The 26481-nt window shown below is 40.6% G+C and overlaps 1 protein-coding gene across 22 annotated transcripts in view; it reads right to left on the bottom strand.

The window, feature by feature from the left end:
- The window catches only part of CPVL (carboxypeptidase vitellogenic like), a 267444-nt gene that overhangs the window by 134193 nt on the left and 106770 nt on the right, over positions 1–26481 (bottom strand). For all 22 annotated transcript variants that reach the window (XM_058446171.1, XM_058446165.1, XM_058446168.1 and 19 more), the window contains 5 exons: positions 23802–23868; positions 9615–9737; positions 9089–9220; positions 3687–3785; positions 1956–2129 (listed from right to left, as the gene is read on the bottom strand). In XM_058446171.1, the coding sequence (XP_058302154.1) occupies positions 1956–2129; positions 3687–3785; positions 9089–9220; positions 9615–9737; positions 23802–23868 (595 nt within the window). The remainder of the gene's footprint in view (positions 1–1955; positions 2130–3686; positions 3786–9088; positions 9221–9614; positions 9738–23801; positions 23869–26481) is intronic.

The raw sequence follows: 26481 nt of genomic DNA, 5'->3' as shown, positions 1-26481 counted from the left end.
TCTTTTTGGTTTAATAAATTTGTGGATAATAAGCACCTAATGGATTATGGACAGGTTTATAGATATATTTTTGATATAGCACTAATCATTCATTCATTCATTCCTGACATCTGCTCCAGGCTGGTGGTGGTATGGGTGTCAGACTGAGAGTCTGCACATTACAGCGTGCCATGTACAACTATGTGGGTAAAGACAACGCATTCTGAGAGCTCAGAGAAGAGGACAAACAGCAGTGCCTTCTGGAGGTCCTCTGAGAAGTCTTGAAGCAGCAAGCACTAAAGGCCACTACATGTCCCCAAGAAAACCAAACACAAGGATGGCTGAAATGCTGGCCTGACCTAGTTAGACCCTTTCTTTCCTAGAAAGTAAGTATTTCATCAAGTTTTGCAGGTTTATAATGGGTTTGTAGACTTGGCATATAATTGTTCTTAAACTATTTTCAACAATGGTTACGTGTCCAACACTGTACTAGGAGCAGGACTGGGAAATTGGCCTCCTAGGTCTGGCATATTCTAAACCAGTCTAGTTAGGGTGCATTGGCCAGGGACTGCCTGGATGGTATTGCAGATTGTGCACTGAACAATACTAACAGACACCATTCCTAATATAGACATTGTAGAAATGAATATTCATCATGCCAGCAAATGGCAGTAAAGAGTCTGGTTTTAACTAAGGCAGTGTATCAGGACAATTTTTGAAAGATCGAAATAAAGTATCTTGAGGAGAGGATGCCTTTATTCTAATTCATACAAAAATCCTATGGGCTGCTGACTGCCCTGTTTTTTGTTCATTCAAAACAGGATATAGGGAGGAAGTGGATCACTCAGTGGTAGTCTCCCCAGTCATCAGTACAGGCATCCTTTGGAGTTGCCCCAGAGATGATCCCTTGGGCAAAGGCTAACAGCACTGGAGGACCAGAGGAGGAGCTGAGAGTGTAGTACCAGGAAGAAATAATACACAGGCTGACTTTCCCCATGTCATTTGCTCTTGGTGTCCTCCCTCCCAGTGGGAGTTCCAGGGCCCATGCCTTCTTTGCCTGAACCTCCAGGGCTCCTTTTCTGTGACCTCACTCTCCACTGGCACCTCCAGCAGCAAAGGTGAGCATTTCAACCGGGCAACATAATGGCTTGACTTGACCTACTTCTAAACAGGGACCCTTTCTCATTCATCATTTCAACCTCACACCCTAAGGAGAGACTCAAAACACTGTGGTTGGGTAAAGTGAATGAATGTAATCATTAGGCAAAATGCATTTTTAGAATAACCAGTTGATTTCGTTTATCCCTGACGTCATTGGGATTCATGTAACAAAGCAATACATAAGAGAAATCTGGCTCTTACACATGGCCAGTCATCTTTTTGGCTCTGCAACTCTTCCTTTCTCAAGAAAGGATGAGAAGTGGTGTGTGCCAAAGGGAATTTCATTTTAAGGAATGATCAGGGGAAAGTGGTTAAATTATTTTATTTTATTTTTATTTTTTTGAGACAGAGTTTTTGCTCTGTTGCCCAGGCTGGAGTGCAATGGTATGATCTCGGCTCACTGCAACCTCTGCCTCCCGGGTTCAAGTGATTCTCACACCTCAACCTCCCAAGTAGCTGGGATTACAGGTGCCCACCACCATGCCCAGCTAGTTTTTGTTATTTTTTAGTAGAGAGGAGGTTTCACCATGTTGGCCAGGCTGGTCTCAAAATCTTGACCTCAGGTGATCCACCCGCCACAGGCTCCCAAAGCACTGGGATTACAGGTATGAGCCACCACCACAGCGAAAGTGGTTAAATTAAAAGGAACAATATAAAACTTTGAACTGGAAATCAAACAAAGAAGGGGCTGCTATTTATGTTAATGACACATAATAAAAGTTAAAAAAAAAAAAAGGCAGGACTCAAATTACAAATCACCTCTGCTCTGGGTAATCTGAAAGTTCCTAAAATAGTAACTGAAGTAGCTCTCTTACCTTATAATTATTCATGATTTCAGTTAACCATGGCTTAACTGACTGTACTGTATCTTCTCGCAAGTACTTTCCAACTATAGTTCCATCATTAAAAGTCCGATTTCCCACATGGATGGCTTGTCTCACCTCTGGGAGTGACAAAAATTTCACATAGTAAAGCTGATCCTCAGGTTCCTGGCAGAAGAGGGCATTGCAAAGACATAGGGAACATGATTGGTGGCAGGAACAGTATGTTGGGAAAAGCTGTGAATTTCTCATAACATACAACATGGAGAAACATGACGGGACTATTAACTTGTCGCCATTCTTTAAATTTTAACTTGGAGGTTTTGAGATAATTTAGGTGGAATCTTTTTACTAATGAGAAATCTGAATGACGTAATACTCTTAGAGCAAATACCCAATTTGCAAATACAGGATTTTCCTTTGCAGAAACTAATCTTTTGCAATCTGTGACTCCCATTAGCAACCCCACTAGAGGCAAAGATAGAGAAAACAAAAGAGGTGAGATTATCAAAATCAATTCACTCCTTGTTGGTGGCTCTTTGGAAAGAAGGTCAAATGGATCACAAGGGCCAGGGTGGTGGCGTGCTGGATTTAAAGCTAAGAATTTCTTTTCTGTGTTCTGCTGTTTATTAAAACCACACACACACAAAATTGGATTGACTATAATAAAGGGGAAAATATGTCAAATGTGAAAAGAGATGATACTTTATGAAGGATACAAGACAGAAGAAAAGTTGTCCATGAAGCTTATTTAAAACAAAAAAAACTGCAATAAAGTCTCTGTAATAATCATTATACTGAAAGAAAGGAGTAAATGCTTTAAAAAAAAAAACCAGTTACACAAGGATTAAAAAAACTGTTAAAGTTTGAGTTTGACAACTTTGTGCTTCATCAACAATTTTTGCTAACTGTGAATATATTGTTGTAAAGAAAAAAAGATATCATCACAAATTTTGTTTCTGTCTTGTCTACCATATGTTTTTCTCTTAGCAGAATCTAAATCCAAAACTGCAGCATTGGTGAATTCCACTGAAACTAACGTTGTACTTTATTTACAAACTAGTTCATAAATCAGGCAATTCTAAAAACAGAATGCATGTCATAAGCATTAGACAAAGATTATACAAATTCAAACACCTACTTTGGCTCCATTTGTCTAATTCTACACAAAAGATACCAACTTTGGCCTACTTTTATGAAACAAACTACTTGAATACTTTGAGAAATATTCCAGAAGGCTTCAAGTAAGGGCCATACTAAATGCATTAAACATCTTAAGTTAAAAGTAAGACAAAGCAAACATTTTCATTAAGGCTTTGGCAGTTTTGATTATCCAAGCGTCTTAAGTACAGAACAAAGAATGTGGGCATTTTCAAGAGACTCGTAAACAGACTTGAAGCTCTGGGACCTGAGACTCAGAACTCCACTTCCAGCCTGTGTCCTTCACAAAAGAGCCTCTATAACAAGCTCTACTGGGGGAAATCATGTTAATCAGAAGTTGTTTGAGTTATCTGAAAAATCGCACATTCTCAGTGGTCAGATTATACCGTATACAACACTGATGAGGAAAAGATCCTATGGGTTAGTAGACCACATCACGCGGCACAGTTTGGACATGTTGGTCTAGTATAAAGTCATCTATAATATTTCCCAAATCAAACGAAGTTCGGTTTTGCCAAAAGTTTTAAGCAAACATTATTATGGTTTTTAAAATGTTGTCATTACCGTGCACCGCAAAAAGTTATAGTAATTACTACATCCTGTAACATTCTGGAAGTAAGAAGGATCACTTGTTAAGTCGCCATCTAGTAGTTTATCCAGTATCTAGGTTGGGAGAGAGGGAGAAAGAGAGAAAGAAAACATCAGTGTGGGTAAAAATGTACAGACATTTGTCATTTCATTCATTCAACAACTGTTTCATTCCTTTATTGTTTCATCCAGTGCCCACCTATTGTGCATATTCTCTGTGATAGACACTGTCATGGCACTGAAGAAACGGCCATCAACCAAACAGACCAATGGTCCTCCCCCATGGAGCTTTTATTCTACGGGGGGACAACAAGCATTTCTAAGTAATTGTATCATATGGTAGACAGTGATAAATTCTTGAGTATGTTAGGGAATGATAAGGAGAAAACTAAAGAGGAGTAGGAAGTGTCATGTGTGTGCATGTGTGTATGGGACACTGTAGAGAGGAGGTCACAGAGGACCTCACTTAGAAGGTGGTATTTGAGTAAAGACAAGTTGGATGAGAGGAATAGAGCCACACAGACATCTAGGGGAAGGAAGGTTCCAGGCAGAGGACACAGCGAGCTCAAAGGCCTTGCCTATGGGAGTAAGCCTTGTGGGAAGGGTGCCTTAACATGGATCATGAACTGCTCACCAGATGACATGGAGAGAAGACGCAGGATATGGTGCAGATGCAGGTTCCTGGAGCTGGTGGAAGTTATCTTTGGGCTGACGTTAAAAAACCCAGTCACCAGCTGAGTGGGAGAGCAGTCAGCATGGTTGTGTGCTTTCCTCCAGCCATTGCCAGCTGTGTAGAGTCAAGCACAGCCTAGCAGAGAGGCAGACTGAGCCAGGGCTGTGGTTCAGCCAAAGGAGTCAGAGGAAGTGCAAAAGAGGTTTGGGCTTGGAAATGTATGGAATGACTGACCCTGGGTTGAAGACAGGTAATTAGAGAAATGGAGACTTGAGGGGGTTAGAGATAGTGGAGAGGCAGGAGAATCAATGGATTGAAAGGTAGTGAGGTTGCAGGGCTGTAAGATTGGTACATTAGCAGAAGAGATCTAGGACAGGAGGTGGTAGTTGGAGAAAGATGTTGGAATGTGTGATTGTGGATCAGCTGCCAGGTTTTTAGGGTATGAGAATCAGTAGCTAAGATGAGGAGGAGGACAAGATCATTGAAAAAGAGGAGGCTGAGGCACCAAGGACCAGGTCCTAAAAGGATCGTCAATGTGGATCTTGCAGTTATCAGGAATTACGACGAGAATAATGCTGGAGAGAGTGACAGAGAGGAAGGAGCTCAGCTATTCAAATGAGAGGGAGTAACCAGGGGTTGGCAGACAGACACAATTGGAAGTGGTCGGAGGCCCTGTCTGAGGACAGGAGAGTCAAAGCTCAGTGCTTTAGGAGGAGGCAGGGAACATGATCTGAAAGTCACATGATGAGCAAGGAAGACACCTACTCCACCTATGAACCAAGTGATACAGAGAAGCTAAGAGAGAAAACAGCCCCCACTCAAGAGGACCACAGGGACTGCAGCATCAGGGGAGAGCCAGGTTTCCATCAAAGCAAGAAGATGAAGGAAGAAAATAGTCACAGAAGAGGTTGAAGACATGGAGGGGGGTTGTTGATGATGATATTCAGTTGTAAGGGGTTCTTATGAAAGGATTCTAAGAATTGAAGTCAGCACATGTTAAAAACAATCTATCAAGTACAAATTTAGGTCTCTTATCAGATAAGGTATTATTATTCTGCTTTTATGGGTGAGAAAACTGAGACACATGAGTTTAAGCAACTTGCCGAGGACACCTTACTAATAATGTCAGAGGTCAGATGATTAGGCCACGACTCCTGAGCCTGCACACTCAACCATGCACACACTGGCTCCTAGCAGTCAGCCTGCAATGCTTCCTACTTGCCAATTCCTTCTGGCCATGTTCCAACGTTTGAGAAATAGTCTAATCATTGTATTCATATTCTTTTTTTTGAGATGGAGTCTCGCACTGTCGCCCAGGCTGGACTGCAGTGGCAAGATCTCAGCTCACTGCAACCTCTGCCTCCCGGATTCAAGCAATTCTCCTGCCTCAGCCTCCCGAGTACCTGAGATTAAAGGTGCCTGCCACCACGCCCGGCTAATTTTTTTTTTTTTTTTTTTTTTTGGTATTTTTAGTAGAGACGAGGTTTCACCATGTTGGTCAGACTGGCCTCGAACTCCTGACCTTGTGACCTGCCCGCCTTGGCCTCCCAAAGGGCTGGGATTACAGGTGTAAGCCACCGCCCCCGGCCTGTATTCATATTCTTTTTCAAACATGAAAGAACTTATTCAAGTTCCTATTGCCATGGGGATAGAGGCCAAGAATGAAAAAGGTTATCACCATAAAAGGCGGTGTGGGTGGAGGTGGTAGTAAGTATTCTCTACCAATGCTGCCATTGCTCAGGGACTCACTTCTGGTTGTGCAGCTCCATGGCGATGCCTGTGGCTAAGGGGTGCGAAGGGACAGGGAACCAGCCAAAGTTCTGCTTGCTGAGCTGGAGAGCCTGGCTCAGGGCTGCATCTGGAGAAGTGGCCACCTCTTATCTTCACACAGTGGAGGCATCTGCCTGCCCCGTCCTGAACCCACAGGACTGCATCACCACAGAGGAGGTGTCTTTTTCTAATTTGTTCACCCAGAGGGGGCACCAGAGGCCAGGGTCATTCTGAATGCACACATCATTTTTGGAACTCATTGTTAGAAATTATCTTCAACACCAATGGGAATATAAAGTCAACCTTGAAGAATAACTTTGCTTTTAGAAAGAGTTAAAAGTCATTTGTTGGCTGGGCAAGGTGGCCCACAGCTGTAATCCCAGCACTTTGGAAGGCTGAGGCGGGCGGATCACTTGAGGTCAGGAGTTTGAGACCAGCCTAGCCAACATGGTGAAACCCCATCTCTACTAAAAATAAGAAAAATTAGCCGTTCGTGGTGGCAAGCACCTGTAATCCCAGCTACTCGGGAGGCTGAGGCAGGAGAATCGCTTGAACCCGGGAGGTGGAGGTTGCAGTGAGCCGAGATCTTGCCACTGCACTCCAGCCTGTGCAAGAGAGCAAGACTCCATCTCAAAAAAAAAAAAAAAAAAAGTCAGTTGTTGTCAAAAAAATAACATGGGTGGTCAAGACCTGTGAAATTAAGAACCTTGTGATTCAGAAAATCATCATGGAAAGGGAGGTAATACTGGACAGAGGATCAGCCATTTCACATCTTGCAGAATATCTAAGATGCCCCAGGATTTTTATAGAATGCCTGAAAATTACCATAGGAGAAATACTGTGGTGGAAATGGGGGAAGCAATTCCAGTCCTCGGCCTGCCGCAATCTATTTGTGTATCCTTCGGCAATTCATTGCTATCCTGTGGGGCTCGGCATCCTCTCCACTCATCAGTAAATGTGTGTGTGTGTGTGTGTGTGTGTGTGTGTGTGTGTGTGCATGTAAATGCATAGGGACAGTAGATGACCTATCTCCAGAGTACTCTCCAGCTCTGAGTTACTACTCTTTGATTAATTAAGTCATTTTAAAGGATCAATCAGAGTGTCAAACAGGCTTTATCATCTTAGGCTTGAGATTCTGACATTTATATTCCCCTGGGTTTCAGGATCTGGTGGTCTTCCTTTGCAGTCATTGAAACATATTTCAACCACAAGTTGTTTACTGTCCTAAGTATCATTTCATCTATTTTCCTTGAAAAAGCAAAGGTCTTGTTTTAATTCATCGCTCAAGATATGGGACCAATGGTCAAAAAGACATTCCAAGCCTTCAAAGGTTTTACCTGCTTGGGGTTCCGGTTTCTGATGTATCCGGTTTGGGAGAGGTGGGTCATGTTATCATTATCTCTAAATACACAACATACCTGAACTTTTCTACAGCTTCGCTAATCCTGTAGGTGTTTAGCCTGCTGCATTATGTACCAGTCATCTTTCTGCTTTTTTTCTAAATATGGGCCTCTCAAATGCTCTTGCTCTTGACATTGCTTTATCCTGTGTGCTTCTTTAAAAACATATCAAATGTTTCATTTGCAAATTGGTCTCATGCCACATAAAATTTGGTATTAATTCTAAATATTGAAGTTTCACTCCTTTGTCCCCTCTGTGACTACCCACAGCAGAAAGCCTTGAAAATACTATTACTGCAAGTGGCAGCATGATCCTACATGTCTCCCAGGAGACCCCTCTTCCTTTGTGTTTACAATTGCATAAGAAATTCTGAATCCACACTTTGCAACCACATTTAGTGTCCTGACACAGAGAAAGGAGAGCCTGGTGGAGCTCTGTAGGATGGCTCAGGACTCCCTTTGCTCCATCCATTTGCACAGCTAGCTGCTATCAGAATTCATGGCAAGGGCGGTCACTGCCTTGGGGGATTTCTGATAGTGTCCCAACACCCTACTTGTAAAATGAAAAATAACTTTGTGTTACCCTCCACCTTTTCTCCAAGGTTGCATGTCTCCTATTTTGATCTGAACTGGCTGATCTGCAATGCCCTTAAGACAATATCAGATTTCTGCTATAATAACCGTAACGACATTAGATATACTGTTACAAAATATGTGTCTAATAACAAACAAATTAAAGCCCTCGGAATTCAGACCTTGCCTCATTTACTACTGTGTCAAACATGATGGCTTTATAGTAAATGTGGCAAAAAGCCCCTCAGGGAGATTGTTTACACATTGCTCTGTCTGCATTGGCAAAAAAAAAAAAAAAAAAAAAAAAAAACAAACAACAAAAAAACTTCCTGTTTCCTAATATTTAGTATATTCTTACATTTTAAATAACTGAGAAAGACAAGAGTGAAGAACGTAATTATTGATTCTCAAGTTTAATTTTAGGGGAGCAATGTAAGGATATGCACAAATATCAACGGCCCTTTGTAAGAGTTTCAAATTACTACACTTTATAATCTTTGTTCCTGACACATGTGTCACATGTCATCTGTTACACACTGTGGTCATTTCTCACGGCTGAAACCCTGTTTGTGGATATAAAACTCTTCTACATGGTTTACAGCAGATGGTGAAGCATATGCCTCTACTTCCTGGGTTGCCTTTCTTCTGATTTCCATATGATAGAGTCTGCCTTGAGGGCCTCCACAGCATTTAAAGAAATCAAAACGGTTAATGAAAGACACAGTTAGATAAACACTCCAAGATGATCTCAGGCTTAAAATATAGCCAAAGTAAATTCAAAGGAACAGACAGTCCTTTTCTTCATTATGAGGCCACTCAACTCACCTCCCGATCTCGAATGGAATAACAGATATACCTTCTTAACAAAAAAATGCCTGAGCACCAAGGTGTTCCCACTCACCCGCCCTCATTCCCAGATGGTTTTAATTGCTCAAGGGCAGCACAGGGCCCCCAGAACTCACTTCAAAGGCCTGAAACCAGTTCTGCTTCCTGATGTGTTCTATGCATTCGTGGCACTGCTTCTGGAAGTACTTTTTTTGCTTCTCATCCAACAAGCCAATTTGGTACAGGAATTCTGCATAGCCCCCTATAATCTGAAGACAAAAAAGACACATATCAATGTGACAAAGGGAGAAAAAGAGACCTTAAGGAAGCCCATTTGCTTGGTGAAATAATCCTCTGTAATTGTTAATCTTGTGCTGGTTAGCCAAGTAGGATAATTACATGCACACACACATATACACCCCATGACACACACAACAGAACACAACACAATACAAACACACACACATTTGCACTGACAGCCAATGTAAGCTGACACAGTAAATTGATAGGTTGAAACATTTGGTAAAAATTAGGAGATTTAAGTTATAAAGTCAACTGGTATTTCCTTTATCAAGTTAGACCTCTAAGAGGAGCCTTCCATCTGATAAAAAGGCATTTAATCCCCCTAAGAGACAAAATAGAAAGTCAGAAGGAGACACCTACTGATTCGGGATCAGAATATCCATCTCCAATAGCAATTCCTTTCAGGTTGATCTTCACCTCTCTCACAGGGTTGAGGGAATGGATGAGGTGTGCAATGGCTGGCACGTATTTCCCTGCATAAGACTGAGAAGGACAGATGTTGAAATGGCCAATCACAAATGGATGCTAGTAAAATTAAATGTACTTAAGTTAATTAAAATAACAATGAAGGAGCAATCTTTCTGCATGAGGTATACCATCTGTTTCTTAACCCCACATTATAGATTCCATAATAGCAAAAACCTCTGTCTTCCAATTCTTTTGTCGTCTCAAACAGCACCACATGACATGCACAGGTTCGATGCACAAAAAATCACAAGTGAACATGTAATAAGTGAACATTCTAATTTCCTTCCAAAATAAAATAACTTGGGAGAACACAATTCTGCCATGTATTAGGCATCTCTTACCAGAAAGCACTATTCAAGTTTAAAATTAAGATTTCGAAATCTGATAACGCTGCAAATTTTGAAATCAACATATACTAAAGGAATAGGAAAAGCAGAAAAGGAAAATAATATTTATTGGCCACTAAAATTTTCACTTGAACTCATCTCTATTTCCAACCTTTTCCAGCACAAGGTCCTTTTTCAAGGTCAGAATATTTTGTAGATATATTTCCCCTAACAAACATGGTAACAGTTCTACTTTAAGACTGTGCTGGAAGAGCTACTATTGACTCAGCAATATTTTTCAAATAATTTTGCATTTTGCATTCTTTCCATCAAAAGTTACCTTCTTGATATCTCCACTTATATGTCATTAATATTAAACTGCACACGTTCAAAATAAAGCTCCCAATCCCCAACCCTGAGGCAGCCTCCCTTTCAACTCATGTTAATTCTGTTTCTCCGCTGCTCAGGCCAACAATCTTGATGGCCATTCTTTGTATCTCTCTTTCTGTCATATTCCACAAAAGTCAATCAGCCAAGCTTGTCAGCTCTATCTATTCTAACAAAATCTGTCCAGAGTCCAATGTCTTCTCACAACCCCTTCTCCATCACATCATCTCTGGCCTGGATGACTGCAGTAGACTCCTCATTGGCCTCCTTCTTTTGCCCTTATCCTTTAATGACTTCCCATCTTCCCATAAGCAAAGGCATAAGGGCTGACATGATCTGCTCCCTTCTCTACCCTCAACCCCTGCTACCCTCTCACCCATTCCTTTCCAGCCCATTGGGTTCCATGCTATTCCTTGCACATACCAGGCACATGTCTGCCAGGCCTCTGGACTAGCTGTTCCCTCCACCTGGAATGCTCTTCTCACAGGCCCCCATATGGCAAATTCCCTCAATTTCCTATATTTTTTCTTTCCTAAGTATTTCCTTAATACTTATCATTCTCCAACAAACTTTTACTTATTTATCTTATATACTGTTATTCTCCTACCCATACTAGAATATAAGATCTGTGAATACAGGGACATTTGTCTGTTTTGTTTACTTGAGTCCATTATGACTGATGCGTGTATTTGTTAGTGCTCAATAGTTGTTGAATGAATGAATCTTAAAATGAATCTACAGACATCTGAAAAAGAGCAATGCATCTATGTTCAAAACAGACTAGAGACATTATGTGGATACCTGTGAGTTCACAGACCCTTCACAGCATCTCCAAGGCCCTCCAGGGGTCTGTAGTTCAAAGGTTGGGAACCCCTGAAAGCTCTTATTTTATCCATACCATAATCATATGCTGAAGATAATCATTACTCCCATTTCAAGATGAGGACACTGAGGCTCCGAGAGGTTAAGTTGTAGAGCCAGAATTATACCTGAGCTGACCGACTCCAAAACCTAAACTCCTTCGAAGCAATGATAAAAGAATGTCATTTATGTAATTTATCTAAGATCTCCTCATTGATACAGCTCTCTTATGCAATAATAATTATTTAGGTAAAGTATTGAATCAAAGCAATTTATCATTCATACTTGTAAGTACATTTTAGCTTCCTTGTGTAATATAAAGGTGTGTTCATATGTCTGAAATTTGGTTTGTTGTCTAACTGTGCTACATTCTCTTGTTAGTGACAATAAGTGAACATTTGTCAAATACAATTTCTGTAAAATGACAAAAAAGCACATTTCCCTGAGTAACCATTTTACTGGTAAAAATGTATTATTATATAGTCTTTATTCAATGATAGTTTATTGGGCAATTCTTCTGTCAAAGGCATTAACATGGTTTGCCTCTGTGTCCCCAACCAAATCTCATCTCCAATTGTAATCCCTATGTGTTGAGGAAGGGATCTGGTGGGAGGTGACTGGATCATGGGGGCAGTTTCCCCCATGCTATTCTCATGATAGTGAGGGAGTTCTCACGAGAGCTGATGGTTTTAAAAGGGCCAGTTTCCCCTGCCCATGCTCTCTCTCTCTCTCATAGTATCTTTACAGCAGCGTGAAAACGAACTAATACAGGCATTATACTAGATACTTGAGGAGACACAAAAATGAATAAAGCACAAAATTCGCCCTCATAAAGGTCACAATTTCTTTCAAAACTATATTATGGAAACCATGACTGACACATGATAAGAGCAAAGTTTACCATTTCTTAGATTACAATTTCTATAATGTATACATTGCCTAGCACAAAGTAGGTAAATAAAAACATACTTGATAAATGAATGACTTATCTGGCGTTACTTCTAAATATTTTTCCCCTATCAGAAATTGGTACAAATGTTAAAAAGTTTATCTTCCAGTGATATTATCACTCCAATTTTCTTGTTATAAGACCTGGTAATAAAACATCTCTCTTGACCCTTTCTGACATGGAAGGGCATGTACTTTAAGTTGCTATGTAGGTAGTCATGACAAACGTAGGCTGAAACATCTGCATTTTTATGGCACCTTCCCCAAGTGACCATCATGTGTATCTGGGTATCTGGGATATATCCAGGCAGGGAATTAAGAAGGAACACCCACTCAGTTTTTGACCATTACTACAAGCCAGGCTACCTCACCTACTTTAAACCAATTTAAGATAAACATTATTTTCCAATATTTTACAGTGATGAAAACAAGGGCCCGTGCACTTCATTCACATGCCTGGCTGGAATTCTACCCTGGCTTGGCTGTCTCTGCAGCTCCTCTTTGTCATATCTAATCGCATTTCAGTCAATTAAATCTTTTCTATTGAGAAGATACTCCCCCCCAAAAAAAGCCATCATTGACAGTCAATGTTCCTGGAATACACCATGGGTCTGAGGTCCCCCAAGGTGGAACTACATCTTGGGTTTATCTACTCCAAGCTTGCTAAGCTGATCATTTATGAAAAACAAAACAGTGAGATGAGTAGTACTATAACCACATCCAAAATGAAATTCTTCAATATTCAGTCCACATCTGCCAACCTCACAGTGATGATCTTTATCTTTTTTTTTTTAACTTTCTAATGACTATCACACACTTCCATGCTTTGAGTCAGTGTGACAAATCCGTCATTGCCTTTTTCATTAATCATTCCATTGGTTGAGTGACTCAGGCTGTCACAGAGAAGACAATTATAGAATTATTTTTATGGAAAACAGACACTGAAACATTGTAATAAAATTTCAATTATTTTCGCTCTCCTTGTTGAGATAGTTTTTTTTTTTTTTTTGGCAAGATCAGACTCATTTATTCTTCTTGAATCATTTATTTCTCAATTTAATGATTCTCTGACCGCCATTAAGTACTTCAAAAGACAACCAGGTAATAAATCAAGTATGTTTTATTTTACCTCATTTGCCTTTTCCTGTATGTATTTTATAGAACCCCATATTTCAGGAGAAGAATTTAGGTGTGACTGCCTTATGGATTAGAAATCGACTAAATGGTCCCTTAGGCTTATAACAGTGATTCTGTAATTTTACGAACTATTGCTTCTTTTGTTCTGAGTTCTAATGAAAACAGCAACAACAACCAGAACTCTTGGTCCCGTGGCTTCTCTGACCTCCCCATGGTGTTCACCAGTGTCAGCAGCAGCTGGTCAATGAAGCCCCTGAAGTCTGTGAACTAACACTAACCTTCTAACATGGGATCAGATCCTAGCCTCATAAAAGCTCAGAGCAATACCAAAGCAATTTTAAAAAGAAAGACGAAAAGTGTGGCCAGAAACTATCTGAACACATATTATTTTAGGATTTGGCAGTGACCTTCAAATGAGAAACTCAGCCAGATAAACATAACACATCTAACAGAATTCAAACTAGGTTAGCACTCAACACATCAGAATTTTAGGGTGCCCTTATTATTCCTTTCTAATAATTAAAGGAGCTTCAAGCTGCAATTTCCAACACTGCTCTTACTTGGTTAATTTTTCCCATGGTGACCATATTTTGAGCTCACCTCCTACAAGAAGGACCAGAGGTATTAGGGTATGTTTGTACATGCTTGTATTTGCTGGAGCTTAAATTCTCCTCCTACATCAGAAGGATCTCAGAATTCAGCTCTCAATCTTTTATTTCTCCCAAGAGAGAAAAAGGCCTTAACATCATAGTTGAATAGTAGTTTTGAATCTTGGTTTGCGATTTTTTTTCCAGCCTAATGGAAATCCCATGAGGAGCACGCTGTACTTGTAAAAATAGAGAGAATGCAATGTTTGCTTAATTACCCAGATGTGTAAAAACACAATGAAATTTGATGTAGAGAAAACTTGCAATTGTGTCTTTTGCCTGAATCTCTCTTTTCTTATATGTTTCAACAACGTTCACAGCCTACTTACTGTAACCTGCCATTTGTTTACTTTCAAGGAAGGGAAAAAGATTTCAGAGCTAAAGTCCAGCTTCAATCAGCTCCTCCAGAGGAAAACAAATAGTGTCAGAGAATAATATTAAAATGGAAACAATGTCCTCTTACAGAAATTTCACATATGGTAGCAGTTACTATTGTTTAAGCTACTCTCAGTTGACTACATTTCTCTGAAGTTTAGTAGAAAAAAAAATAGATACACTTATATACTCATTCTCTGCCTTGCTTCTAGGTACACATTTCATGGTGAAAAAATTCAGAACTTTGTCAGTGATAATGAGCAATGGCTTTTGAAATGAGACACAGCTAAACCTAGACACAAAGTTTCACAATCCACAGGCCTTAGTTCCTATCCTTTGCCTGGCAGGTGGAAAGAGGGAGTTGTCAACTTCAGCAATGGTACGCTGAGGACCCCGAGGGCGATTCTAGGCTCCTCACCCTGCTTGAACCCCACTCTCCCCAGCTACACAGAAGAAGAAAGAATTCTTCTTTGAAGAATTCACTACTGGGCTGGTGAGAGCTCCTTTGTATCCCAAGAAGGAATCAAGGCGCACTGCTCTTCTGGAATCAGTCATACCATTCCCTTGTTCTCCAGCTCATCCCAGGCACAGACTACAATAAAGCTGCCACCCATTTATGGGAGAAGACCAGAGGGAAGAAGACAGCTTCAATGCCTCAAAGAGAACTTTATACACACATTGAACACCCCAGGAAAGCCACAAAACCTGGTGAAAACCTCGGTGTAATGGGCACCATGAGGGCAAGGCTAGGCTAGGGCGACCTAACTTGGCTTCATCTAGCCTAGGGTAGAATCTTACTTCCCTCAGTGCCATTATTTTCTCTGAAGAGAGAAGTGTGGCCTTAAAATGGCCAGTTTAGAAAATTAATGAATGAGGAAAGCTGGAATTTCAGTGTTGTGGTAATCTCTATAACCTCCTAGACATTTCTAGACCATGCGTCATCTAATTTCAAGACCACATTGCTGCAATTTAAAAAAACCTTCCAACAAGAATATGACTTTATCAAAGCATCTATTTCTTTTTTAATATGGGCTTAAAAAGAAACTTGCAAAATCTACAGGCATAGACATATAGCAAAAACATTTCAATCTCTAGCCAATTTTCAGTCACATAAACTTATGCAAAAATACATACTGCTTCCCAAATGATATATTCTTATTTTCTATTGAGAAGATACTCCTTAAAAAAGAAAAAGCCATCATTGACAGGCATAGGTGAACAAGACGCATCCTTTTCCCACCTACTCTGAGTTCAGTGCCAATTTGGAGAAATCTAGCGTGAAGCCAGGTGACTCAATGAGATGAACAAACCGTTTTGTTTAAAATGGAGACTACAGTTAATTTGACTTTTAAATAAAGAGTCTGAACACACTGGGTCACAGTCAACAAACTGAATCTTTGTTTGCTCACTGTAGATACAATTCAGAAGGATGAAGCTGCATAATAGATGTAACTTAGCATTTCTCATTCTCAACCTAAACATCTCATCTAATCAGGTACTATTTATGTCTGTATGCTGCCTGCTCCAGCACGGTAATTCATTTCCAACAAAGCTTATAATGACTTCTGATTTACTCATATTCTTTTCCGTGAAACCTCAGTATATATGTATTGATTTGATTTGGATATGCTGTCTAAAAGCCAGAGATCCAACTTGCAAACATTTCCATATGCCCTTGTTCAGTTCTTCAGTTGCAGCTTAAACCTTGATTTCTGCAATATTAAACTCATTAAATAGTCACAAAACCATTTTCAATTCTAAAAGAAAATATTGGCAAGTGCAGATGAACATAACTGAAAATAGAGATTTGTCATAGGTTCAAGAGTTAAAACAGCTTGAATGTTATCTAATAAAATTCAGCAAGTTCCAAGCCTTGAGAAATAATTGCATTCCAAAGACTTCAAGTCCTTATATCACTTGAAACTTCCACTTACTCTATAAAACTTAATGATCAAAGCCAAGTCTTTATGATTAAAACAGTCTTGGCCAGAAAGACAGAGACATTCAAGAAACTAGGGAACTTCTTTTGTTTGTGTGAGGCTGATAACCTTAGAGAGTCGGCATAAAATATGGAAGGGGATGTTTGATTCCCTTCTATACAAAGTGAATCTGAAGCAGGTCCTAGAGACAGTGCAAGTTCAAGGTGAGAGCACCCAGTTTGGTGAACAAGTATTTTGGTGAACAAGGCTGCACCACTAGCTCATTTCTTCACCACCATCTTCAGGCTCTGGAGTCTGACTGCTTAGGTTCCAGTGCTGGCTCCTCCACTTTCTGGATGGGTGACCTTGGTAAGGCATACCTAACCTCACTAAGCCTCAGTCACCTCACCTGTAAAATGGGAAGAATAATCATAGCACCTATTTCATAAGGCAGCTGTTAGGATTAAGCGAGGTAATGCAAAAACAGTGCTTAGCATGATGTCTACCATACAGTCCATTCTCAATAAATATTCTCTAGTAAAATCTACAGATAAAATACGTGAACTAGATGTTCTTGAAGTATCCCTTCTAGCCACCAAATTTAATGATCCCAAGCCCGGGCTAACAGTATGACGGTACAGGCTTACATAGAATGCTAATAATTATAGGCCTACTTCTAGAATCGCTCTCCCACCCCACCTTGGTTGCCACCCCTCTGTTTGTATGTCAGTGCTTGAAATTACCCTATTACAAATATCTACCCATCAGGTAGGCTCTGCTCTCTACTCAAATGCAAACATGTTGAGAGTCCACCATACTGGGTTTAATTTATCAGATCCTTTCTATGGAAAAATGAGCTGATAACAAGTCAGAATGGGGGACAGAAACAGAACAATCATGATAGGGATGTAAGAAGCATGGAGAAATAGAAGCTGTGCACAGTAGACTGAGGAGAGGAAGGCTGAGGTGGGAGGATGGCCCTGGAAAACAACGGAGGCCGAAGGAGAGTCCCCAGGGCCTGGGACATAGTACAGAGAGAGAAGGGCAATGAAAGGGAGGCGAGAGGAGCAGAAAAGATCACTATTGGGTACTGAGCTTAATACCTGGGTGATGTAATAATATGTACAACAAAATCCTATGACACGTGTTTGTCTATGTAGCAAACCTTCACGTTATGTAACAAACCTTCACGTTAGGTACCCCCAAACCTAAAATAAAAATTTTTTAAAAAGAAAGGGGATGGGCACAGTGGCTTACACCTGTAATCTTAGCACTTTGGGAGATTGAGGTGGGTGGATCATCCATCAGGAGTTCAAGGCCAGCCTGTCCAACATAGTGAAACCCCATCTCTACTAAAAATACAAAAATTAGGCAGGCATGGTGGCACGTGCCTGTAATCCCAGCTACTCAGGAGGCTGAGGCAGGAGAATCACTTGAACCCGGGAATTGGAGGGTACAGTGAGCCAAAATAGCAACGCTGCACTCCAGCTTAGGCATCAGAGTGACACTTCGTCTCAAAAAAAAAAAAAAATAGTAGGTGAAAAGATGCAGGAAAGAAAAAAAAAAGAAGGTGAAAAGATGCAGGAAAGAAATATCAATATTTTTATTTTATCTAAAGGGAGCCTCGCATGAACTCCATTCTATAATATTCATTAAGCACTGTGCTTAATATCGAATAAAACAAACAAACATGGCTCTCGCATACTGGGAGCTTGCCACCTAACCCAATGGGCCATGATGATTTCAATAAAGGTTGTCAGACACTGTACTTCCAACAGGGACTTCACCCATGCAGATGAAGATAAAGTGTCCCATTAAGCTCCCTAATTCATTTTTAAATAGCTTCAAAGTTTTGTCTCTATTGGGTTCTCAAATAAATTATGGTTGCAAAACTGTTTATAAAGAGAGTCTGCCCTTTTTTGCTGATGGAGAAGAGATGTCCTGTTTTAACCACATGCCCTGCTAGTTTGGAAGCGTTCCCATCCATTGCCACAACCTCCCACATGCACTGACTCTTTCCCTTGAGCGGCACATAAAGCCACAGGCTCAGAGAACAATGGGCGGTCCCCCTGATCCTGTCACCTGCCTGCCTTCCAGTGAGGGCTGTTTTGCTTTAACTTCTACCTGGGCTCACGTACAATTGAGAGGATGCTAAATGTGTCTGTGCCTCAAGAACAAGGGCAATCTCACTAATAGTTACTGGCTCAGAAAGGATAACACTTATAAAGAAAGTTAACTATGGGAATTAAACACAGCTTGTTTCTCTTTTTGAAGTATGTTTTTTTCATGCCTTGAGTAGGGTGATTTACAGACACATTTGTCTCTTTTTAGAGAAAATTAATTCCAGTTGGTGTTCTGGGCAGAAATGAAGAGAAGGTGGAAGAAGACAAAGCAGCTTCTCCCCTTTCCTTTGCACTGAGGGCAGGCCCACGCCACTTTCTCTGGTGTGGCCACACCATCGTCCACATGGCGAGGCAGGGAGCCTGGGGTGGGTCCTGACACATTTTGCTGTTGTCCATATAAAAAACAAGCACAACTTCTAATGTCAACTGCTAAGCTCCATTTTTTTTTTAGACAAAGTAACTATTGCTTTTAAAAACGATTTCAAAATAATAGACACAGAGTAGAGGGGACAATGCCATATCCCAGCAACGAGTTAGCGGAGCTTCTATTAACACTTCAGCTCTTGTCTACAGGCATTAGGCTGTATGCTTGGGAGTCATAATATATTAGCCCAGCTTTTCAACATGAATGGTAATAATAGTCATCACGTGTTGGGTACTCACCACAGCCAGTCACTATGCTAACATCTGAGGAGGGTTATCTAATTAAATGCTCAAAACAACCCTATGCAGTAGGTACTATTATTATTTCCAGACTGCTTTACACCAAATTAAGGTTCTGAACAGCTGCTCCAGACCCCTTGAGCATGAGGCTCCTCTCATTCATAGCACACAAATGTGAAGATATTTAGGTCTGGTGTATTTACATTGAAAAGCAGAAAACCATTTCTGAATTTGTGCATTTATTTTTGAAGATGGCTCTAACAACTCAGCAGCACTATTCAGCTTTCCTAAGAGTGTGAGAAAATTAAGAGTTTAGAAGAGAAAGGAATTTTCTCTCCTGAAAAATCTAGAACATTGTTTTTTTGTGGTGGAAGCAGCGAGAGGGAAAATGGGTAGGTACTATGTTAAAACTGCAATTACATACAGATGCTTAAAGAGTGAGTCTAGATAACTGCATTTGAATTTCTAGTAAAGCAAAATATCCCTGGAAGTGATCGAATTTAACAACTCATCTGATTGTTAGATGAAAAGCAGAGGCCCAGGGAGGTTGAAAGACTTTCCTGAAATCATCCAGGGAGGAGCAAAGCCAGCCCTGAATCCCAGGTCTCCTAATGATTAATCCAGAACGCCTTCCACTTCTCTTTTCTGCCACATGGCCTTAAAACAGAAGACAACCCAGATGGGACAAACTAGACTGAAGAAATATTCATAATATTCTAATATTCATAATAAACCATCAAGGCATCATTATTTAGTGTTTTTTCTTCTAGAAGGAGCAGTGCCCCCAGACTGAACGTATTCCATGTAGTTCGGGGAAGATGATGCCTCCTGACAATGGCATCTCTACCTCACACCTTCCTTCATCACTCAGAAGGCACAGGTTTCCTTAAAAGTATTCATCCTGGCAGCAAGGAAGGTAAAAAGAAAACTGTCCTTTTCTACACACATTAGGAAATTATATGCATAAAACCACAAGGCAGATGTGAAATAACCAAGTCAAATTTTTCATCTGGGATTTGGCAGCTTTGCCAAACATCATGGTTTGTATCAACATCAACATCATGGTTAACAACATCACCACATTATTTGCAAGACAAGGCATTACACACGAAGTAGATCACTCTTCTGTAGGAGGTGGAGAATGGGCATTTTCCAGGGTTGTTGCCAAATAATGGGAGTGTCACTTCCTATTCACTTCCCGAACCTGGCTCTGAAATTGGTTAAAAGACAAGGAACAGCCAGAAATTACCAGGAGAGGTTCTAAGTCGTCCTGACTGCATAACTGGCTTAAAAAAACCTAAAGTGTAGTATGCTAATCAGTCAGAATATCCCTTCCAAATAGCTTATAAAGAGAAGAAAGACAGAAGATGTTGCTAGTTCCAGTTACTTGCCATTCCCATGGGAAAAACTCGGACCATTTTTCTCTTTCCCTCCCTGAAAGTGGACATCGCAGATGTGCTTGCCAGCATCTTTACAGCCCTTCCTCTGGCATCAACACTTGGATCTTCCTCTGGAGACCACTCATCTCCCACTCTCAGGCCTTATGGTTCAGAGTGTGAAGGACCCCCATCCTGGTCCCTACCCTCCCAGGGTGTGGAGTGGGCCTCAGGCACCATTCTGGCCAATTTGTATATTCCAACCACCTAGGTCCAGCTGGTGGTTCTAGGATAGGCATGGGATCCAAGTGGATCATCTGAGATTCAGGAATCTGGAGGGCTGGAATTACTGGGAAAGGGAAGTTGAATGGATAGGCTATACCTGCGCTGGGATGGATGGAGAAGCAGGAGTGCCACATGAAAAGAACTTGCCTGAGAATGAAACCAGAAAAGTACAAAGCCAAGAACATAGATCAGGAAACAATGACAGGCACAATCCTGATGACAAAGTAAGGGCACCCAGATCCAGCCACACCTGATGTTAATCAATCAATGCCCTGTTTCACTAAAGCTGCTTTAAATAGGGTTTCTGTCACTTGCAACCAAGAGCCTTAACTAACACACCCTTATTTATCCTTCAAAACCCGGTTTGTCACCTCCTCTGCTTGGCCTTTCCTGAGGATCCCATACTGAGGTAGCTACTGGTAACTTTCCTGTGGCTATTAGTCTTTACAGTTACTTCTCTAATTTTTTCCTTAACTTCTTTTTTCTTTTTTCAAGACTCGTGGATCAGAGATAATATTTCTCTAATTGTGCCTTTCATCTGTATTGTAATTATTAGACCTTCATATTTAGGGGAGTCAATGTCTCATAAATCACTGAATTCCTAATATTTGTCCAGTGCCTCAAACATAGCAGATACTCAATATATCTGTGCTCAGTTGAATTCAATTCTGAATGTTCTTTCAGTGAACACTGGACCCTCAATGGTTTCCCATTACCATTAGAATAAAGTCCAAACTCTGCCACAGGCAGCCGGGCCCTGCAGGATCCACTGGCCTCTTTCTGCTCAGCTCCTACCACGGCAGCTCTGTGCTTTTCCTTGAACCCGCCAAGCCTGTCCCCACTGGAGAGTCTTTGCATTCCTTGTTCCTTCTGCCAGGAAAGCTCTTCTTACAGATACTGCAGAAATTACCCCACCACATCATTCAGGGTTCTGCTCATTATCTCCTTGTCAGACAGTCTGATCCAAAATAGCACCTCCTTCACTCTCCAGCCCTTGCCCTACTGCATCTCTTTCATGACACTTGTCACTGACTGATGGTGGTACCTAGCACATATTTTAGTTACCACTGCCTACCTCTCTAGAATGTAGGGCGTGGATTTTTTTTGTTGTTTTTCAGTGTTATTTACCATTATATTCCTAGCACCTAGAAGTGCACCTGTGTTCTCAAATGATTGGCTGGTACACATTTTTAAAATAATCTTAAAAAGGATGAAAAAAGCAAACCCTAAAACTGAAACCAACATAGACAAATGAATGTAACTGTGTATTAAATTTTAACATAATCTCCCTTAAAAATAGAATTCTTTTAACTTTTAAACACAGTACTTTGATTATAAGTGTGTAGTGAGATACAATTTAAGGATAAAAATCATTGCAGCAAAAAATATTAAAAGTAATTTTGATGTTTCTTGTTGGTAATGGTGCTCATGTAGTAATTCTGAAACCATTTTGGGCATATTGTAGAAGCAATCAAAAGAGGAAACACACTGATGCCATTAGGAACCACAGCCCTCAATGTGGGAGAAGGGGTAAAACAAATACAGAACAGAGAAAAGAGAAGAGAACCTTGTGGTATGGAATTAGAATTATGGGTATCAGCATGAAGTCATTTTGTTTCCTAGCTCCGCCCACAGACAGTCTAAAAGCAATGACATTCCAGCAGCAATGGGTCACTTAGTGCTTAGCACTTGCTTTTTAAATGCCATTCCCCAGGAAAAAGAAACAGCATTCTGTGAAGAACTGACTGATTGCAAGGCTAGGGCAGGGAAAGTACAAGAAGTACAAGATGCTTCTGGAACATATATCTGTGTCAAAAAGCAAGGACATGCTTGGAGGCTAATGGGGACCAGTCAAAAGGGCACAGGAGCCAACTGAAGGGGTTCCCAGTGACCAAATTTAAAGCAACGTAAGCATCAAAAACAATAAAACAAATTTTAACAGATCAAATAGAAATAACAATCTGTGAATCCACAGTACTCTTTTTTAAAGTAAGTAATAGGAGGAAAAGGGAAAAATCTTCTCTATGGAAGAATGCCAGGTGGTATCTACAGAAAGATACATTAGAAAAATCACCATTTTATCACTCCCAGTGTAATAACTGATTCAGACAGAGATCATCAGTGGATGCTAAAACTACTGGGTGGCATTTTTTGAGGAAACAGTGTTTGAATGGTCTTGAATTATTAATTAATTACAAACATAAACAGGTGCCTTTACAATGGCAAGATCTGGCAGACACCACCTTGACGGAGTGATCCAGTTTAGCATCACCAACGGTGGGACAAACTGACTTCATGTGCCTCCTGATGTGACACACCAGAAAGTACACACCATCTATGTAATGTTCTTGCTCAAATGTTTTGACATAACCTAAGCACTGAGGAAAAAATCAGACAAATTCAGAATATGGGACATTCTACAAAGCACCTGGCCTGGACTCTTCAAATCGTCATCATGAATGATGAGGACAACAAACAAGGCAGGTGACTGAGCCTACCTAGTGCACCCATGGTAATATGTGAGCATGCATTGGGCCCTGGGATTTTAAAAATGTTATGAAAGGGCTGGGCATGGTGGCTCATGCCTGTAATCCCAGCACTCTGGGAGGCCGAGGCGGGCAGATCATGAGGTCAGGAGTTCAAGACTAGCCTGGCCAACATGGTGAAACCCCATCTCTACTAAAAATAGAAAAATTAACCGTGCGTGGTGGCAGGCGCCTGTAATCCCAGCTACTCAGGAGGCTGAGGCAGGAGAATTGCTTGAACCCGGGAGGCAGAGGTTGCAGTGAGCCGAGATCACGCCACTGCACTCCAGCCCTGGGCAACAAGAGCAAAACTCCAACTAAAAAATAAAAAAAGTTATGAAGGGCATTTTGATAATTGGGAGAATTTTGAATAAAGGCTGAATCAATATTGATATGTATGTGTACGTGTATATACGTATATGGATTTTAAACGGACAAACTGCACTCATAATATATGTCAGTTCTGGTGATGTTTGAAGCACACAAGGAAACGTGACTTCTACTTACCTCTCCAGTGACATAAAAGTCATTATTTTTATATTCAGGAAATATCTGGAAAAACTGAATTAGTGCACTGCAAAAAGAAGAACAAGAACAATACAAATTAATCAGAAAAATGATTCAGGATCTCTTCATGCTAGGATAACAAATCTCACTCTTTGGCAATAGGTTTCACACTTGAAATAAGATACCACTCTGCTATGAGCTCCTGTAGGACATTTTATTTACACAATACCTGTGGGCTTACTTTGTGATAAGAAGAAGTTTGGACAAGTGGACATCAATACTCTGGGCATGTTTCCAAATCACTGATTTACCAGTTTGGATCATCTAACTGTTGAGGGCACCCTGAGCAAATAATACAGGTTTCACATGTTACGTAGTAATTCTTGGAAGTAGTTCTGCAAACTTTATGATCCCATTAGCCCAGGTTTGTGGTGAAGTAAGGGAAATCTTAGTTGCTTACCAACCCCCACTGTGGGGGACTCTGAACATTTCTGATGGAGCTCCAAGAATGTCACGTTTTAATAACCAAAGAACAGAAAAACTGTAAGATGACTATAATTTAAAAGAAAAACAGCAAATGGCCACAGATATTCAAACAAATGTACAGTAGGCTCTGGGCTAAAAAAAAGAAAAACACATTTACTAAAGAATGCTAACAGCCGGCTGGGGTGGTGGCTCACGCCTGTAATACCAGCACTTTGGGAGGCTAAGGCAGGTGGATAACAAGGTCAGGAGTTCGAGACCAGCCTAGCCAACATAGTGAAACCCCATCTCTACTAAAAATACAAAAATTAGCCGGGCATGGTGGTGCGCGCCTGTAGTCCCAGCTACTCAGGAGGCTGAGACAGGAGAATCACTTCAACCAGGGAGGCTGAGGTTGCAGTGAGCTGAGATTAATCCATTGCACTCTAGCCTGGGCAACAGAGTAAGACTCTGTCTCAAAAAAAAAAAAAAAAAAAAAAAGAATGCCAATAGCCACTTCAGTGATGAAATAGATTTTAACAGACTCAAGGAGTGATTTCATAATAAGCAAGAAGACAGTGGATTTTTAAATGATTCTTTACTTGAACAAAATACTTCAAAAAAAAGGAAAACAAAAACTTGTGAAACTCAGTAGCTCTATGAGTGTTTTGACCCAGACTGCAGTGCCTGCAAAGCTAGGGGAGGTTTTTGGCCCAGTTTCCTGCTGAGAGACTAAAAGCCATGAACCATCCAGGGAAGATGAAAGGCAAGGAGGCTCTGAAAACCCAGGAGGATGGTGAAGTTCAGGGGTTACAAAGAGGCAAAATTGGGTCATTACAATCACCATGATCCTAGCTATATTTAACTTTCAAAGGCTGCATAAAAATTCACCATGAAACACTACTGTAGAGTTTCGGTGTATTTCTGTATTCATTATTTATAGTGGCCTTTGTAGCAACTAAATCTGAGAAGCTGCATTTTATAGCTTCTATGTTTGTGCTGGCAATAAGCTGGCTTTAGAGTGCAGATAAAAATAGGCATTCATTCTCCACCCTTCCCTCTCCAACCTTCAGGCTAAAATCTACTTCCTTTTCTCTCTTCCTGCTTGTTGGAATGGCAATAGATAATTTAGCACAGTAAATCTCAATTAAGCCTTTGGCTTTAGCTTAAAGTTTATTTCCTTGTAGTATTTGCTGGAGAGTCATTAGGGTTGCCAGATTTAGCAAATGAAAACATAAGACATGGCTTAATTTTGAATTTCAGATAACAAATAATTGCTTAGTATAAGTATGTCCCAAATATTGCATGGAACATACTTACATTAAAATTTTATTTGTTGTTTATCTGAAATTCAAATTTAACTGGGTATTTTGTGTTTTATCTGACAATCTTGGTTGGAGATAATCTCCCAGGTTACTTCTATCTCGAAAATGGCAGGATTCTCCAGCTCAAGTTCCACTTGAGGAAGTTATCATCGAGTTTCAATTTCACAGTTTTTATTTCACAGCCAAAAAACTGGCTATTTTTTTTTATGCAAGCACTTGGTAGCGTGGTAGCACTCCCGTTTCTTAAGAGAGTGAAGAATGAAAAAAGTAAATTTAGTAAATTAGATTTACATATGCCATTTGCTCATTTAACTGTATTTTAGTCAAGAACTCTTCTTATTACATGGTGAGCATTTTCTAGAAAATAGAATCTAGAATCAAGCCCACGTGAAATTACAAATTTTAGAAGCAGAACTGCTAAACATATATATAATACATAAGTGGCCGGGCGTGGTGGCTCACACCTGTGGGAGGCCGAGGCAGGTGGATCACGAGGTCAAGAGATTGAGACCATTCTGGCCAACATGGTGAAACCTCGTCTCTACTAAAAATACAAAAATTATCTGGGTGTGGTGGCGGGCGCCTGTAGTCCCAGCTAGTCAGGAGGCTGAGGCAGGAGAATTGCTTGAACCTAGGAGGCAGAGGTGGCAGTGAGCCGAGATCACGCCACTGCACTCCAGCCTGGCAACATAGTGAGACTAAAAAATAATAATACATAAGCATGTGTGTTCACAAGTGCACACTCCATGCATTTATTCAGGTACAAGAGCTACATGGCACAAGAAGCATGCTTCTTCTCAGTGATTCCATTTGGCCACCTTGCTGGCATTGTGCCAAGGACTTGTCTCATAAACAGAATTTTAGTTAAGGGCTCTCTGCTCGCAGAAAGGTAC

Source organism: Hylobates moloch, unplaced genomic scaffold (assembly GCF_009828535.3).
Source record: "Hylobates moloch isolate HMO894 unplaced genomic scaffold, HMol_V3 SCAFFOLD_1, whole genome shotgun sequence".
In the NCBI taxonomy this organism is placed as follows: Eukaryota; Metazoa; Chordata; class Mammalia; order Primates; family Hylobatidae; genus Hylobates; species Hylobates moloch.
Note: the sequence above shows the minus strand (reverse complement) of the source record. Positions and strands in the feature narration are given on the sequence as shown.